At 41.1% G+C, this 16,727-nt stretch overlaps 1 protein-coding gene across 1 annotated transcript in view; it reads right to left on the reverse strand.

The window, feature by feature from the left end:
* col7a1 (collagen, type VII, alpha 1) overlaps nt 1-13,923 on the reverse strand; it is a 58,348-nt gene extending 44,425 nt beyond the window's left edge. Inside the window, exons 1-35 of the mRNA XM_085354149.1 lie at nt 13,860-13,923; nt 13,567-13,747; nt 13,323-13,479; nt 13,131-13,224; nt 12,861-13,019; nt 12,613-12,770; nt 11,532-11,661; nt 11,102-11,221; nt 10,191-10,346; nt 9,829-9,948; nt 9,585-9,734; nt 7,230-7,346; nt 6,889-7,035; nt 6,670-6,795; nt 6,413-6,559; nt 6,032-6,154; nt 5,621-5,887; nt 5,367-5,510; nt 5,098-5,229; nt 4,853-4,999; nt 4,514-4,648; nt 4,255-4,404; nt 4,036-4,172; nt 3,797-3,923; nt 3,528-3,671; nt 2,915-3,081; nt 2,643-2,684; nt 2,429-2,455; nt 2,294-2,338; nt 1,836-1,955; nt 1,686-1,757; nt 1,539-1,574; nt 1,399-1,452; nt 1,226-1,303; nt 896-1,009 (exon numbers count right to left, since the gene is read on the reverse strand). Coding sequence (XP_085210275.1) covers nt 896-1,009; nt 1,226-1,303; nt 1,399-1,452; nt 1,539-1,574; nt 1,686-1,757; nt 1,836-1,955; nt 2,294-2,338; nt 2,429-2,455; nt 2,643-2,684; nt 2,915-3,081; nt 3,528-3,671; nt 3,797-3,923; nt 4,036-4,172; nt 4,255-4,404; nt 4,514-4,648; nt 4,853-4,999; nt 5,098-5,229; nt 5,367-5,510; nt 5,621-5,887; nt 6,032-6,154; nt 6,413-6,559; nt 6,670-6,795; nt 6,889-7,035; nt 7,230-7,346; nt 9,585-9,734; nt 9,829-9,948; nt 10,191-10,346; nt 11,102-11,221; nt 11,532-11,661; nt 12,613-12,770; nt 12,861-13,019; nt 13,131-13,224; nt 13,323-13,479; nt 13,567-13,747; nt 13,860-13,923 — 4,287 coding nt within the window. The remainder of the gene's footprint in view (nt 1-895; nt 1,010-1,225; nt 1,304-1,398; nt 1,453-1,538; nt 1,575-1,685; nt 1,758-1,835; nt 1,956-2,293; nt 2,339-2,428; nt 2,456-2,642; nt 2,685-2,914; nt 3,082-3,527; nt 3,672-3,796; nt 3,924-4,035; nt 4,173-4,254; nt 4,405-4,513; nt 4,649-4,852; nt 5,000-5,097; nt 5,230-5,366; nt 5,511-5,620; nt 5,888-6,031; nt 6,155-6,412; nt 6,560-6,669; nt 6,796-6,888; nt 7,036-7,229; nt 7,347-9,584; nt 9,735-9,828; nt 9,949-10,190; nt 10,347-11,101; nt 11,222-11,531; nt 11,662-12,612; nt 12,771-12,860; nt 13,020-13,130; nt 13,225-13,322; nt 13,480-13,566; nt 13,748-13,859) is intronic.
* Between the last annotated feature and the right edge of the window lie 2,804 nt (nt 13,924-16,727).

Genomic DNA, 16,727 nt, shown 5'->3' on the forward strand with positions numbered 1-16,727 from the left:
GTCCTTAGGGACTAGTAAAGCGCTATACAAATACAGGCCATTTAGCATCAGTCTCTGTTATTGAATATGAAAACTGGATTTTTAATACATTAAAAGAAGAAAAAAGACCCGAGACTTTTTAAATATGGAGTGGAAAACTGAAAAGTAGAAACCTGGATAAAAACCTCCAACCAAAGAAAAACTGCCCAAGGATTTCTTTACATATACAGCCAATGATTGATATTCCACTGATGAAATATGCAGGCAGCTCAATACTACCACCATGTGTGACACTCTGACAATAACAGTTTCTTGTTGGAGAAATGCTCCACAGAGTTCATAAACCATATCCAACAGCTGTTTTCCCAGTAGGAATGGAAATAATGGAAAGAACTGAGTGAAAAAACTGTACCCACCCAAGTATATAATGACCAGTATATAATAAGCTTGTATATAAAAACAGAGCAAATATTCATTGCATTTGAAACTGCTGCTGTTTCCTTGTACTTGTAACAGAGCTAAGGGAAACTGACTGGGTAGTTTCAGAATCAGAATCAGAATCAGAAAGGGTTTTATTGCCAAATGTTGAGCAGGTTTACAACATTAGGAAATTGCTGCGGTGCTTAGTGCAAACATACTGTCATAAACGCTTAAATAGATATAAAAATAAAAATAAGAATAAGAATTAAAAGTGCTAAGTAGATAGTTTAAGATACGTTTTAGCACCGATATGGCAGAGAACAAAACTTCTGCACAGAAGTCAACCTGGCGGTCAGTGTTTTGCACTAGGAAAGGATGTGGGCTCATACATACATGAGACATGAGTAAGGGCACTTTAGAAATCTGATGTCAAAAGAATTAACTATGGAAATCTATTTCTTTTCTTAGTAGAAGCGAAACAATGCAGGAGAAAAACCTTGACTGAAAGCCCTGGTGTTCCTGGTATTCCTGGGCGACCATCCTGGCCTCTTGTCCCTGGAACTCCAGGTTCTCCTTTGGTGCCGTCCCTGCCTAGCCGACCTGGTATACCCTTGCCACACAACAAAAACTCAAGTCAGTACATATGAATGATGGATGACCATACAAACCATTTTAACTACACTCTCTTCTACACCTAAGATTTTACAGGTGACACTTTGGCCCACTGTGGGTTTTAGGATTACACTGGCTATTTAAAAGAAGTTAAAGAATGCTGTGAATGTCAACATAAGAAACATCCTGACTGGTTATCTGGTGCTTTTCTTACATCTGTTCCTGGAATGCCTGGTTCTCCTTTCCTCCCTGGAAGACCCCCACCACCAGATGTCACAGAACCTGGTTCACCCTAAAATATCAACAAAGTGCAGTAAACAGTGGAATAATAATACTTCACCTTTTTTCTGAATTGGAAAAAAAAGGTTAAGACGTTTTTAAGCTCACCCTTTCACCTTTATCACCCTTGGGCCCCAGTGGTCCTGGTGTTCCTGGTTCACCCTAGAACAACAGAAAACAAAGGAAACACTGCAGTTCAAACCCGGTCACCAACAACTCTCTGGTACAGGACGGCTGGGGCTACTTACTGGGTTTCCTCTGACACCAGGTAAGCCTTGTGAACCCTGTGCAGTAAAAAAATAAAAAAATAATAATAATAAGTAACAGTATTTTATTGACTCGCTGCTAACAAAATCATAAACAGTCAATCTGTGGGTTCCAGTCACTCTACTCACAGGAACACCTGCATTTCCAGGGGCACCTGGTCGCCCTGGTAACCCTGGATTTCCATCAATACCGGGAAAACCCTAAAGAGAACACGGCATATTAGTTTGCTTCTGTTTTGGCTGGTTTGTATGGTTTAGAATGATTTCAGCTACACTTACTCGCTCTCCCTTTTCTCCTTTTACCACTAGCGAAGGGTCAATTGGGACACTTTGGCCTGGTGTTCCTGGACGACCTTCAGGGCCTCTGGGGCCATCTCTCCCAGGCAAACCATCACGACCCTGTATGAAGATTGCTATTTTCAAGAAAGAGCTAGCATGGCGGTGGACTGCAAACCGACATGCAGATTTGCATTAACCATAGGCAGGCTAAAGCAACTTAAACAGCACAACCTGTGTAGAGCTGCCAGTTAACACGTTCAGCTGAGCCAACACTGTTGTGGGCTGATATTGATTTGCTGGATTTGCGACAGAACCAGACTTTGTGGCCTGCCTGGACTGACTTTACACTCAATAACTGGACGCTTGCTAAAATGTCATATCAATATCCATTTGCAGTAACACTGCACTACTGCAATGCCAAACTGAATCATCAAGTTCAGTACAATTAAATGACTCACAGGCTCTCCCTTGCGTCCATCTGCACCATCTCTGCCTCTCTCACCCTGTGGGTTCAAACAAAGGAAACAGCATCTTAAAAGCTGAAGAACAAGACCACTGGAGAAAAAAAAAGTGCAACTTCAGCTCTTCAATACCTTTTCTCCACGTTCTCCCTTGTCACCCTAAAAGAAAATTAAAAAATAACACCAAAGATTTAGAAATTACAATATGAACGGCAACAGAAGAAAGCTCTTGCTTTTATCAGTTACATAATTAACAAGCAATTAATCGGAGCAGCTTACATCAGTCAGTTTGTGGTTATAGGTTATAAAATGTAAAAATACAGCATGACGGTACACAATAACTTACCCGAGGGCACTGAATGGTGCACTCATCTGTATCTTGAGTAGTCTAAAAAACATCAACAGAAACAGCTGAGATTTAGACTTTAATTCTTATCACCGTTAAAATAATCGACACATATTCACTAATGTGAGTGTTACAGATGTTTAAATAGTTACTGGAAAACTAGCTGTTTTGTTTGCCTTCTTCTTTTTTTAAGTACATGTCAGTCCAGATCACACCAAGCTTAACTCTAATTCAAGATTGTAAACAAAATATTTTTTCTGGTTTCTTCCCACCTCTTGCGCTCTGGCAATACCACAGAGCAAGTCGGCTAGATTAGATTGTAGCGTGTTCAGCTGCGCTGGATAGCTTGTATACAAGAGGTTGTTGTTGCCATCTGACACAGCCTGATACAGCTCCACAGTGTCTGCCTGGTCGACACCAACAGCTAGGACTTTCACACCTAGCAAACATGCAAACAGAAAAATCAACAGTATTTGTTTGCAAGGCAGAAAAGATCATGTCTGTAGTGTACTGCAATTGAACAAACTATTTGTGGAATTATTTTGTAAGCATTGTTAATTAATTAAATTGTTTATTAAAATTTGATATGCCAAATACTCGGCATATCTCAGCATGATGTGCAGTGTGTCCAGCTCTGTTCAAGATGCTTTCAGATGTTTCATTCTATTAATGGTTTTCATTTATTTTTAGATTGAACACATGGCTTCCTACATTTTTAGACACACTTTTGTGGTAGATATGTCCCAACTAAACTGTTCCAATTCTGTCAAATATGCTGCCTTCATAGGGACCAGGCAGTAACACCCATCCAAGTTAAAGCAGCTGTCATTCTATTATATTCTGTTAATATTGTGACTTCATGTCAGTGATCCTCTGAAAGAAAACCTGTAGCTTTGAGACTGCTGGCTGCAAGGCTCAGGTCGTCATTGGAACGTTTGTCAGCGATGATGACAACAACACCAGGGACCCTTAGTCTCCGTCCAGCTGATGGGGTCAGGACATATTGTCTGGTGAATGTTACCGCCTCACCTGCAGAGGGTGACAGGCAATATCACAAATGTCATCGCACAAAACAAAGTAGCTGCTCAGATGGCACTCAGTAAGAACATCAAAGGACTGTCAGAAATGATAAGGAGAAAGACAAAAATCCCAACCGATGTTGCTCCCTGGGCTTTCATCAAAGGGTATGGACTGAATCTCTTGAAGAAGGGTGTCAGATCTGGCATGGCGATTGAGCAGGAACCATATTTTGGGTCTAGAACCATATACTACAACCCCAATCTGAAACAGATTAAAAAAAATAGCCCATAAGTAAAAGCTAAAAAAGGACTGGAAAAAAAACAGTTGTGCATTTCCCTGATCTGTTGTGAGACTTTTTTTTGACAAAAAGTACCTGTGTGTTGAGGGCTCCAGTAGTTATGAGAGACTCTGCTGTATTTGTGAGGAATTCACGTAAAGGTCTTGCAAGATTAATACGATCAGTGGACGCAGGTACCAGAAACACCACATCTAGAGACCCAAGCGCACACACTGCAAACAGAGGTGTGTGTCAGGGTTAGTAAGCGATGCATTCTTAAACAAAAGCATATGAAAGAACATGTGTTTGTTTTACCAGGGCGTCCAACTACAGAGCTTTCCCCTCCTAGTCCACTTGCAAAGTTGGGTTGCAGGCTAAATCGATATCGAAGGCCCAAACGCAGCCCGGGCACCTCATAAGAGCTAGATGAAGCAGGCAGCGTGACGGACAAGACTCGACCACTATCTGAGAAATGTGAACAGTGGGATTAAATGAAATGCATAATGTTAACAATGCAAGCATGTAGAAGTTGAAACAAAACAAAAAAGTGAACATGTATACTGCGATGCCTTACCTGATTCTTCTCTCCAACGAAGAATATATCCGGTGGCACCTTGTAAAGGACTCCAGCCTAGCCGCACAGAATCCTGGGTAACCTCTACCACTCGTAAAGTTGTGGTAGGCAATGAAGGCGGGGTATAATCACCAGCTGTGTGCATTCAGATGTAGCCAATTTATCCCCTTTATCAGTCAGTTTTGTACATTTCAACGGTTTTCTGTGAAATTTGAGATTTTGCAGCAAGGCTTCACAGAACCCTGCATATTCCTGAAGGTTTATGTTAGCACCAATCAGTATTTGTGAATTACCTCTAAAACACATTTCCTGCAATTATATCCAAAAGTCAGGACTCACGTGTGGTAACGCTGACAGATACCGGGGCTCCCTCTCTGTTTTGGACTAAAGCCATGACCTGCACCTCATACTGAACTCCAGGGTCCAGCTGGTCTAAATCCACTGCTGTCACATCTCCAGCTACCAGCTGACTCCTCTCTTCACCACCTACAGCAAAACACAGCAAGAGTGAGTGATCTAAGAGAAACAAGCTTTTATAACACCTTAATATCAGAAGAGACAAAAGAAGAAACAAAACCACACACCATCTGTTCTCCTCCAAGACACACGATAAGATGTTGCTCCCTGCATGCCAACCCAGGTGACTCGGACAACCTCTCCGCGGCCCTCCTGGACTTGCAGTGATGTCACAGTCCCAACCGTGGACTGATCTGGTTCTGTGAGTAGGATCAGGAAATACTAAGCATTGTTTACTTTAAAATATTCCAAGTAATCCACACTCACAGCTAGGTTTATGTAAAAAGATACACTTTGCACCTGTTGTTCTGGGTATTTGGCTGATCTAGTGAGATACCTGTTTTGACATCTAGAACTGCAGGAGTCCCTTCTCGAGATCCAGTCAGTGTAGAAACCTGCACTGTGTAAGCCGAATCTGGCTGCAGTCCATCGATAGTGTAGGTAGAAACACTGGCATCAACTTTACGACTAGTTTCGACTCCTGCAGCGAGCAGAATATTGTTTGACACTAACACATTCTTTTATTTATTAATCATGTATGTGGTTCCATGTAAATGCATGCATTTGCTTTTAATGCAAATAATTACAAACCATCATCACGGCGCCACGTGATCTTATACCCAGTTGCCCTCGAGGAAAGTGTCCACGTAATGCGTATTCTCTGAGGCGTGATGTCAAGGACACGAAGTCCAGACAATAACCCACTTTGGGGATTGGTCTGAGTAGCCAGCGTGGCCACCTCTCCAACACGCTGATCAGCAACAGCTGCAACACCAATTATTAGTGCCTCATCTGGCTGCAGGCCTTCTAGGGTGAAGGCCGTGAGCTCCGCTCCCAGAGTACGGGATTGTTCTGCACCTACAAAAGGGAGAACATGGGGTTACAAAAAAATCTAAATTAATCAAGCTAAAACAGAGAAGAAATCTAAACTATATATATATATATATATATATATATATATATATATATATATATATATATATATATATATATATCACTTACTGTTGCCTTGTCTCCAAGTAACCCTGTACCCCGTTGCTCCGGTAACACCTGTCCAGGTAATTCGAATTCTCCGACTATTTGCATTTATTACTCTCAGATTAGTCACCCTTCCCACAACTTGCTCTGCAATCATTAATAAAATGATTAATAAAATATAGCATCACGGTGCTTTTAAGGAAAAAACTGTGGATAAAGCCTGAACTTCACAGAGGTCCATTCAGGGTCCAAGGTTTTCAAAGATAAAAAACAAACAAACACATCTGCCATTGAGTCAAGTGAATGTGATGATCTTTTTGTTTGTTTGTTTTTTGTTGTTGCTGAAATTGGCAGGTAAAAGAAAGACACAGGAGAATCAGAATGTCAGTAGCTTCCCAAACTCACCTGGTTTGATATTGACAGTCACCGGGTCTCCTTCGTTTTCTCCCACCAGTGCCGTGACACTGACACCATACGAGACCCCCACTATCAGGTCTCTGAGGTCAAGGGTCGTCTGGTTTCCAGGAATGAGTCGTACTTCTTCTGTTTGCGCTGACATGACATGAATCATACAGAAATTTTACCACCAATCATGTTTTTATTCATTTGGCAACAGAAGATATTGATTTGTTTTTCTTTTTAAATGACTAAGTTCAGCGTACAGTCAGTGTTCAAGATGATAACTCTGTACTGTGTGGCTCCGGCTACACCGGTCCAGCCAAGTCTGACAGTGCTGCCCAGATACTCCACCACTCGCAGGTTGGAAACCCTTCCCACTGGCTGTTCCTCTGCAAAATCAAGGGTCAAAGTGATTCTGGCACAATCAGCATGTTTATGACCCATACAGTAAATCCAAAATCAGTTTAGGGTTCAAGGCGGACCTCTGAATGTGGTGGAGACAGGTGTGGCTTCCTCACGACCTTCGAACAGGGTGTACAAGGTGAAGATATATTTTGTGTTTGGTTTCAGGCCTGTGAGCACAGAGTTGGTGGTGCTTCTTGGAAAGGACAGGCTCCGGACAGGGCCTCCTGAAGCACAAAAGAACAGTGAACAGGGATCAACTTTTTCTCACTCTATATATAATATCAGTGCAGTATATGCTTTCTGTTTCTATTTAAAGTTGGGATATAATAGAATACAAAACTAAAGCTGGCAAAGTTGGGAAAAAATCATAAGAATTTATTTTTTAAAATTTTGCTTTCATGGTATATGTATGTCTAACCTTCCCCCTCCCTCCACTCCAGCCGATACCCTTGAGAGGACTGAATGAGTCTCCAGGTGAGGCGGATAGAGGAGGGACTGGTGATAGCTGCTCTGAGGACCTGCTGCTCTTGACGCTCTGAGGGGAAAAAATAATACATTATGCAATATGTTTTGAAATGTTTATATGTACATGGGATGGCTTATTATGTTCTGTAATTGCATCTTCTGTTTAGAATGGCTGCAGACTTTCCATTCAGTATAAATAGTGGGTGACAAACCCACTTTCAAGGTACATTTGCCATACTACAAATTCTGTTCTTGCAGAATTACTACATGCATGGACTCCTGGAGCTTTTTTACTCCACAGTCACTAATTCACACACACATGCGTGCAAACACGCACACACACACACACACACTAAATAAGAGCAACTTATTGTTTTTGTATCTTGTGCCAGGAGGACTGAAAGACGCTTCTGCACTTAAATAGATGCCCATGATTACTGGACACCTAGTCTACCACGAGAGCTACAGCCACACACAAAGATCTATTCCCAGACACACTTCATATGGTGTCGTGATAGATTATTATAAGACTGAAAGTAACTCCATCGAACATGAAACTTGCCTTCTTTAAAGTTGATACAAGTACAATTTTTATAGCAGTAAATAGGGTAAGTACCAGGCATTTGTTGCGAATCAAATGTACTTGATTAACTGGTCATAAGCAATTGTGAGCACCTTCATAAAAAAAGACGTTCAGGTCTGTTTTAACAGATTCTCACAATCTTCCCAGGACATCCTAACAAATTCAACCACAGGTCAGACTGTGCAATGCTCAGAGAAACTGCAAAAAAAACAAAACCTCAGTCTCTACAGGCCCCAGCTAGCATGTTAAATGAAAGTTTATGACAGTATAATCAGAAAAAGATAGAACAAGTATGGGTTATTTACAAGCATTGCCAGGGGAAAGCCTCTTCTCTCTAAAAAGAACATGGCAGTGTGGCTTAGGTTTGCAAAGTTGCATCTGAACAAGCCACAAGAACTCTGGAGCAGTACAGTGCACCACATTTGGTGACAACCAAACACGGCACATTAGCACAAACACAGAGGTGGAGGGGTGATTTTAGTCTCTTTTGACCAAAAGACCTGGGCACCTTGCAGTCACTGACTCAACCATAATGCCTCTGTAAATCAAAGTATTCTAAAAATAAAAGTCAAATTTGAGGCCATCTGTCCAACAGCTAAATTTGGCCATGCAACAGGACAAACACATCAGCAAAGCAACAACCAAATGTCTGACAAAAGATAATAATCAAGGTGTTGCACATTATTCTTTTTGATATAACTGGATATCTGAGTGGCTACAGAGCAAAAGTGAACATGGACATGCATGCCACTCTTAAACCATTGAAAATCTATCATTTGTACAGCAGCCAGTTGCAGTATGTTAGCCTGCATATGCAAATTGTACACGTTCGTGTCAAAACAGATCTTCGTGGTTGAGGAATCTTTTGTGAAATTGCATTAAAGCTACAGTGTCAAGAAAGCAGTGTAATGATTGACAGCTAAGTAAATCAGAAACAGATTTAATACCACACCTCCGCCCTGAGGCTGTCAACGTAGTGGACAAGAAATCATCACACAGGTCGGCAGCCACGAGACAAACAAACACGTTTCTCCAATGCTGTGAATGAGCACAGGACTTTTCTTGTAACTGAGCTGCAACTACGTCGATGTGTGTCCGATAAAGGTCCAGAGGTCAAAGAAAAGTTTGATAATGAAAAGGTAACTTGAAGCTTACACACACAACAAAGTGCTTTAAGAGAACATGTTGTATACATCTTAGTCCTCTGATGGCAGAACTGAGCCACAAAAAAGTTTCCAGTTCTCCATTCCCATCACTCCACTGCTCAGTGTTGTGTCCCCACAGTGACTCAAGTAACACTGGTCCAAATGAAGAGACAGCATATGGGAACTGCTCACGAGAGGCAGATGGTGTGTGTGTGTGTGTGTGTGTGTGTGTGTGTGTGTGTGTGTGTGTGTGTAACGAGGGCGTAGGTGTGCTACAAAATGTTCCCCAAACAAAACAGCCCTAAACAGTAACACATGTAGACATTTTAAAATAGAGATAAACCGCAAGGAGGATTTCTATCGCTTTATTTTTCTCCCCATCTTCTTCCTGCTGCTGCACTTGGCAGGACAGGATAGAAGGCAGGAGCAAAATTCAAACAGCATTCTTTATGACAATTAGTTTCTAGAGAAACGGGAAAACTGGAAAGTAGATTGTTGCCCCAACGTACTGTGAGTCACTGATGGGATGAGAACAGAGGAGAAGTTTGGTGGTGTGGCAGACAACTGAAAGCACGCCTACCTATCTTGAATCTGGCCGTTGTTGGAGAGGCCTCTGTGTTTCCCTCGTACAGTGGGATAATAGTAACAATGTACTCAGTATCTGGCTGGACCCCGGACAACGTGTAGAAGTTGATGTCACCACCGACCTCCACGGTCTCTACATCACGACCTAAGTGAACAAAAAACAAAGACAAAGATGTAAAGATATGTGACGCAGTAAATAAATGCTGTTAAAAAAAATGATGTCTGATGTGTCCTTCGACCTGTAAACGGTCCCCAGACCAGACGGTACGCCCTCGCACCGCTGACACCTCGCCATCGCACACGAACACTGCCCTCTGACTCCGTCTCCACTGATAACTGCTGCACAACCTCAAGGCTCACTAGCACAAAAACATAAACAGAGAGACGTGAAGATAATGTTAAATAATGTTAAATAAATACTGAAGGTCAACACAAGGAGACAGTATCACTTAGATCAGGCACTATAATTTATAATTTCTGTGTATTTGTGGCAAACTGTACCACTTATTGTATTTTACCTGCTGACTATGGTCGCTCACATTACAGGAACATTATATAGCAGCGGCAAAAGGATTAACAGCAGGCGAGAGGACGAACTCACGTGTGCGGGCGTTGAGGACAGACGGGGATGCAGAGTTTCGTGGGAACAAGGGGTAGAGGCTGATGACGTACTCTGTGTCGGGCTGAAGTGACTCCAAGGTGACAGATGTGGAGCCTGCAGACAGTGTCCGCTCCAACAGCTGAGCTGCCGGCTGACCTACACAGAGAAGAGCAATTAACTAATAAATGCCCTAAGAGCAATCGCAAATTATACTGTGCGCTATGTTCGAACATTCAGACAGAATGTTTTTGCCTTTAGGGCCTCGCCTGTGCTTGATTAGTCTCGAGCATACTGAGAAAGGCCGTGTGCCTGTGCAGAATGTAGGTGTCTATCTTTGCCTGGTTTCACTGTATTATAAATGTCAAACGGTGCACTGTGAATAGGTAGGAACATCACTCCATGCTGCGCATGCTCACTACAATGCACCCATTGACGTGGCAGTGTAAGATTGACAGGGTGGCTTAGCGTGGCATTCTTCAGAAGAACTGATACTGGCACAGCATGTGGTGAGAGAAAAAGCTTATATGAGCCCTCGGGGCCCACTTTCCTCTCCTGAATCACAGCCTAAGCACCCACCCAGACCTCCTGACACACCCGGGTGCTATAAATGTGAAGACAAAATGACTCACAGTCCATGACATAAGCAAAAGTTTTCTCAGTCTGCCGAGCTTCATGATCAGCGATGATAAAATGTATTTGATATTTTAGGTAATTATAAGGTTATAAACATCCCAGCTGACAGCCAGTGCCTGAGGGAAGTTAGATGTTACCGAAGCTAATGTTGATCACACTGAACCCATACTGCTACACACCCTTTGCATGGCCCCTGGATGCCATAAAAAGTAACAGTTATTGACTAGTGTTGACTTCTTTTCCTTTTTTTTCATAATTCTGCCAAGTGTGTGCCCGACCTTGTGGTCCGTAGGTGATTCTGTAGCCCTGGACAGGAGTTGAAGGTTGATTCCAGCCCAGAGTGAGAGAAAAGAAACCTGCTTGCACCAAGCGCAGACTGGAGACACCTGGCAATGACCCTATGTGAAGAGAAAATGGGCTATTTCATATTGCAAATGGACCGATACTTATCTAGCGCTTGTCTACTTAATCTGAGAACTCAAAGCATTTTCTTATTACAAAGCTAATTCATGTATTGACACTCACATTGATAAAAGTGCTTTTTCCGATTCTTAGCCACTCTTAAACCAACATTCAAATGCTCACACTTTGATTAATGGATGAATCAGAGACAACTGGGGTTCGGTAACTTGCCCAAGGATACTTTGACATTCATAAGTGTTTTGTCAGTCTCTTGTGTCTCTGTTGAGTCGTTCACTTTGTACTCACTGGTCCGTTGCTTGGCAGAAACAGAGTCTCCCACACTGTTGGGGTACTGGGCGATGACAGTCACCAGGTAGTCTGTTCCTGACCTTAAACCTCGTGCAGTGTAGGTCCTCTGATTGGCAGTGACACTATCCTGCAGGTTGGGACAGGGGTGATCTTTGTAAACTGAGACTCCTAAAACACGTGTATGACTGAAAAATAAATCATCACCATCATGCCAAGGTACACAGAAGTGAATGCAATGCTTTGCTCTGCCACACTTTAATTTTTCCTTTTCCTTGAAGAAGATCCACCCATTAGACATGTTTATACTCAGCCTGAACACACATGCTTCTCGAGCAAAGCAGGATTTCGTCTGGCTCGTAAAACTGCAATTAACTGTTTCAGTGTAGGTCACATAAATGCACCTTTGCTCATTCTCTAAAATCCTTCAACACCTGAGGTCACGTTACCTCGACATCAGTGGAAGAAGTCATGGGGTGAAAGAAACGTGCGAAGGAGACTTAGAAGACTCGTTTGGCAGGTGACAGCCATATAAAAACAACAAAGTTCAAAGATGAACCACAAAATGCACATTTTAAAGAAAAAGAAATATATTATATACTATTAAATGACATAAATCTTCTTTTATTATTTTTTTCCTGCTGAAGAAAAGATCCTGTATAACTCATTTCTTCCTTTGTTTAATAAATCTTTTTGGGACCAGCATAAAATTTAATCCATCAGTCACATCCAATTCAGTGTCAGCTAACCTGATTAAAAAACTAATGATACAGTAGAGCTGTAGATGTACAGTAACTAATGCAAATCAATTTATAGTGAATCTTAAACATACTATGATATAAGTAATACACTTTATAATTGTTTAAGCTGTGTTTTACAAAATTCTAAACACATCAGTAGTTTACGGCAATAAATGAAAAATGAACTTAAAATGTAACGTTTATGCAATCTGCTCCACTTGTCAATCATGTTGATAATTTCTTGTGAATCATCAGGTGGTGTGTAAAGGTGTATCCTATACTAAAGGAAATAATAAAGGAAGCACTTCAATCTGATTATTTGGTCGCACCCCTGAACTCACCTGACGCATTTCTGCTATGACTGGTTGACCCAGACCAGTGAGTGGCACGTGCTGGATCACATAGGCACTCACAGGGCCCCCTGCAGGACTCCATCGGAACCTGAGAGAGTCAGACGTCTGGCCTATGAACTGCAGGTTGGATGGACCAACAAATGCCTCTAAGAAGAGAGGAGACACAGTTAAAATCACATGTAGTTTTACAATAATTGTGACAGTTTAATTTCTTTGAATTCTAAAGTTAAATATACCGTCGCTAGCATAATCGCCTCCTGCTTTCGTGCAAACTTGAGAGTTCACAAGAGGAAGCAGCGTGTTCAGCAGTTTGAAGTCCCCAACAAAGAAGGTAAAATCACTGCTGGGTTGGGACGAGATCTGAGCCAGTTCATTCCTGTCTGCGCTCTTTATGCCTGTTAAAAACAAAATAGTTGTCAAAGAAAACAAAGCACTTCACCTGAAGCTCTGGTATAATTCCAGATTATTCAGAATAACTGAGGAAATACTGCAGATAAAACACACACCAACTGCAAAAACATGAACTCCCTGACTGCGCAGCTTCTGTGCTGGCTCGTTCACATTGTCCTGTGACTTCCCATCTGTGATTAGGATCATGATCTGAAAGTTAAAGAGGGTCCATAGATAAAATTAGCTAGAACTGCTACATTGAATAGATAATAATTTATCAATCATAATGGTATAGCTACTCCTTAGACCTTTGGAACATCCCGAACAGAGGCGGGGTTGAAGAAGTTATCAGAGGCAAACTTAAGGCCGTCACCAGTGCGTGTGTTTCCACCTTTATAGTTTATATTTTGGACAGCGTTGACAAGCTCAGTGCCATTCAGGTAGGCAGTCAACGTGAACTCGACTCTGATGATGGAAAAATGTGCATTAATATACAATTGTGCACCTGCCATGTGTTTTTTAGTTGTTTTGTTTTTAATTACTCTCAGTCACCTCGAGGTGTCACTGTACTGTGCAACACCGAACCGAATCCCTGACTCGCCCACGGAGCTGGCGAATGGCTTTACAATTCCAGCCATAAAGCCCTTAACCTGCAGGAAATTAGGTCGGCCAATACTGGAAGAGCCATCAACCAGGAAAACTATATCTGCAGCTTGTACATTATCACACCTGTCTGATGGACATAAAGGACAAGAATTAGAAACAGCAACATAAAACATTATGTCTGTCAGGGAAGATGTGACAGTAAGGTAAAGTGAAGTTAATTCAAACAAAAGGCATTTTACCCTGAGCTTCAGCATGTTTCACAGAGCACAGCAGGACAGTTACAGTGAAAACCCAACTCCACATCTTCACAACCTGGGACACACAAAGAACAGGTAATATTATCATTAATATCATCTCTAAAAACAGTCTGAACAAATTACAAACTGTATATAGATATTTTAATATCATCTTCATTTCTGTTAACCACTATCTATTAATAGTAAACATCAACACTGAAAATCCGGTTTCTGCTGACTGCCACTTTCTTCTTGTTCAGCTGGATTTCATTAGTCATTTGTTCCATAGCATAATTTGTGGGTAGTTCAATCCAGTAATTTGTCTGCATTTTCTTAGGATTCTAGTCATTGTTCCTGCCTATACCTGTTCTGACCTACCTGACAGCCTTTATTTCTTGTCAGCCTCATTACTTTGAACATGTTTTCCTGTAACACAAACACGTGAGGTCTCTTTTCTTATACCAGTCTGTCCTGCAGTCCAGGTTTTGCACTGCACCAAGAAGCTCTCACACCTGGTGAGAAAGTGTCCAAATACCTACCACCCCATATTACCTCATGGACTATTAATGTTATTCATCATCACTGAAGAGACCACTACACGAACACATTACGTGAACAAGAAGCCCTGAAAGAAAGCATTGTGCATGCACTTAGAAATTAGTAACCTTGTATATATGACTGAGTGTTGTTTTAAATATTATAGTGAATGATGACCTCAGAGAAAAACCCCAAAAAACCCTGTAAATCTGAAGAAGAAAAAAAGTAAATACTATATATAGCTCCGTTAACTAATACCAACCCTTAAACAACAAGATTTACATGGTATATTTTTAATTTTTTTTACTTGTCATATTCTTGCATGTCTCTCACTAGGTATGGACTCCAAAAAGCAACAGGCTGATCTGTATGAGTCCACCTCTTGCATTCAGCAGTTTCCAGTAAAACAGCTAACGACCACAAAGGGAAAGAACAGTTAAAGATCAACAACACAGAGTGCCGTATTTCACACCCCCAGCTTTTCTTTATATGTTGGGAAGTGAGTTGACATAACTAAACAGCTTAGGTGGATTGTTTCACTATTACCTGTCTCATGCTAGCTCCACTCCGCATGCAGTTTGTGTGTTTGGTGAGTAGGTGCACTCACAGTGAGAGCAGGCAAAGGAGAAGCAAGTGTTACTTCAAATGACAGCAGCAAACAGTGAGCTGAGCCACCCTGGACAATTTGTAATTTTACTCATACAATAGCAATTCAGTAAATGTATATTCTTATATGTTTTAGTTTGTTGCACTTTATTTATTAAAGTAGGAAAAGCAATGTTTAAGTCAAGCCTGATGTTGCTTTAACATAAAAAGGCATTAAGGTAGCTGCTTAAAAGGTTCAATCTAAGATACAACATGTCAGGTGGAAATTATTAATATTTAATATATTTTATTATGTGACAATATTGCACAGGCTCCTTTAGTTATTGTTAAAGCGTTAAGCAGTTATTGTTGCAAATTCCTTTTAAATATTGTGATATCATTTTGAGGTTATATCACCGACCCCTACCAGAGGCTATCCATCTTTTACATACACTCTACGAACCTCTGTGCATGTTGATCCTAAAAGAATAAAATGCAACCACCCATCCATTTGCTTCCACTTATCCTTGCTGATGATGGAGCCTCTCCCAGCTGTCATGGGGTAGGAGGCAGGGTATACCCTGGACAGATCACCGACCCACGGCACATTCAAACCCACATTCAATTTAGAATCATGCATGCCTTTGAACTGTAAGATGAAGCGTGGGTTACCAGAGGATACCCATGCAGACACAGCGAAAACATGCACACTTCATGCAGAGTGCATCAACTTTAAGGTTATTCTTTAACATCTATAACCTCGTTTTGATTCAAATGTGCACTTTTCTAGGGACTTCTGGAGGAAAGTTTGCATTTCACGGTTCCTGATGTGCACACATGTTTAACTGCAGCAACTCTGAAACCACAAATCCCTTCTTAATACCTACTAACACCACCTCTAAAGCTCACTGGTAGATTCTGCTGTAATTATCTACTGTAAATACATCAGGACTCGTGCATTTCTACAATAACACTGCACAGATCTGCTAAATACTGTCCAGTGAAATTATTTTAAAAATGAAAAGAGACAAAAAATATTCAAGAATCCAAAGTTAGATAAAAACCATTAAGACACACCACACTGAGTTTTCTAATGTTCAAACACTGCTTGAGGCCAGAAGCTCATAATCACTGATAAATGTTTATTTTTGTCCGAAACACATCCCACATCACACACAGGAAGCTTAATATGTTCCAAATGTAACCCCTCTTTCCCTTTTCAAAAATCAAAGCATCTATTTTGAGGCTCTTACACCTACAAATTTAAATTATGTACCTATAACTCCTACCTTTTATGTTATTTTTTTCACTGTAGGAAATCTATAGAAGTTCTGTTTATTGCTGGTTTTGTAAGCCAAGTTTTGAGACTATAGTCTATATTCCCAGCCTTTTCTGAAGTACAGTGGCTAACTTACCACTTTGTAATGCGATTTAAGATGTCACCAAACACGCCATCTTATGACTAAAAGTTGCACTAAATGTTACAAACAATGGATTTTTCTTCTTCTTGCTATTCCCACGATACACTCACAAACCCTTTTCTATTTTCAGGCACAAATCTGTTCACATAAAGTCCTGGTAGAAATACTTCCAAGTAATTACTGCCAATTTACAAGCCAATTGTGGGGTGACCTATTTCTGAATGTTTTTTTGATAGATGTTCATCAAGTCTATATTAACAACGTGTCTAGTCTGGCTTCCACACCTGGAATGTGTAAATTATGAACTGGCTTATGGGCATGACCACAC

The sequence above is a fragment of the Diplotaxodon limnothrissa genome, linkage group LG5 (assembly GCF_057381915.1).
Source record: "Diplotaxodon limnothrissa isolate DT_005_m linkage group LG5, D_limnothrissa_male_GT1.1, whole genome shotgun sequence".
NCBI lineage: Eukaryota > Metazoa > Chordata > Actinopteri > Cichliformes > Cichlidae > Diplotaxodon > Diplotaxodon limnothrissa.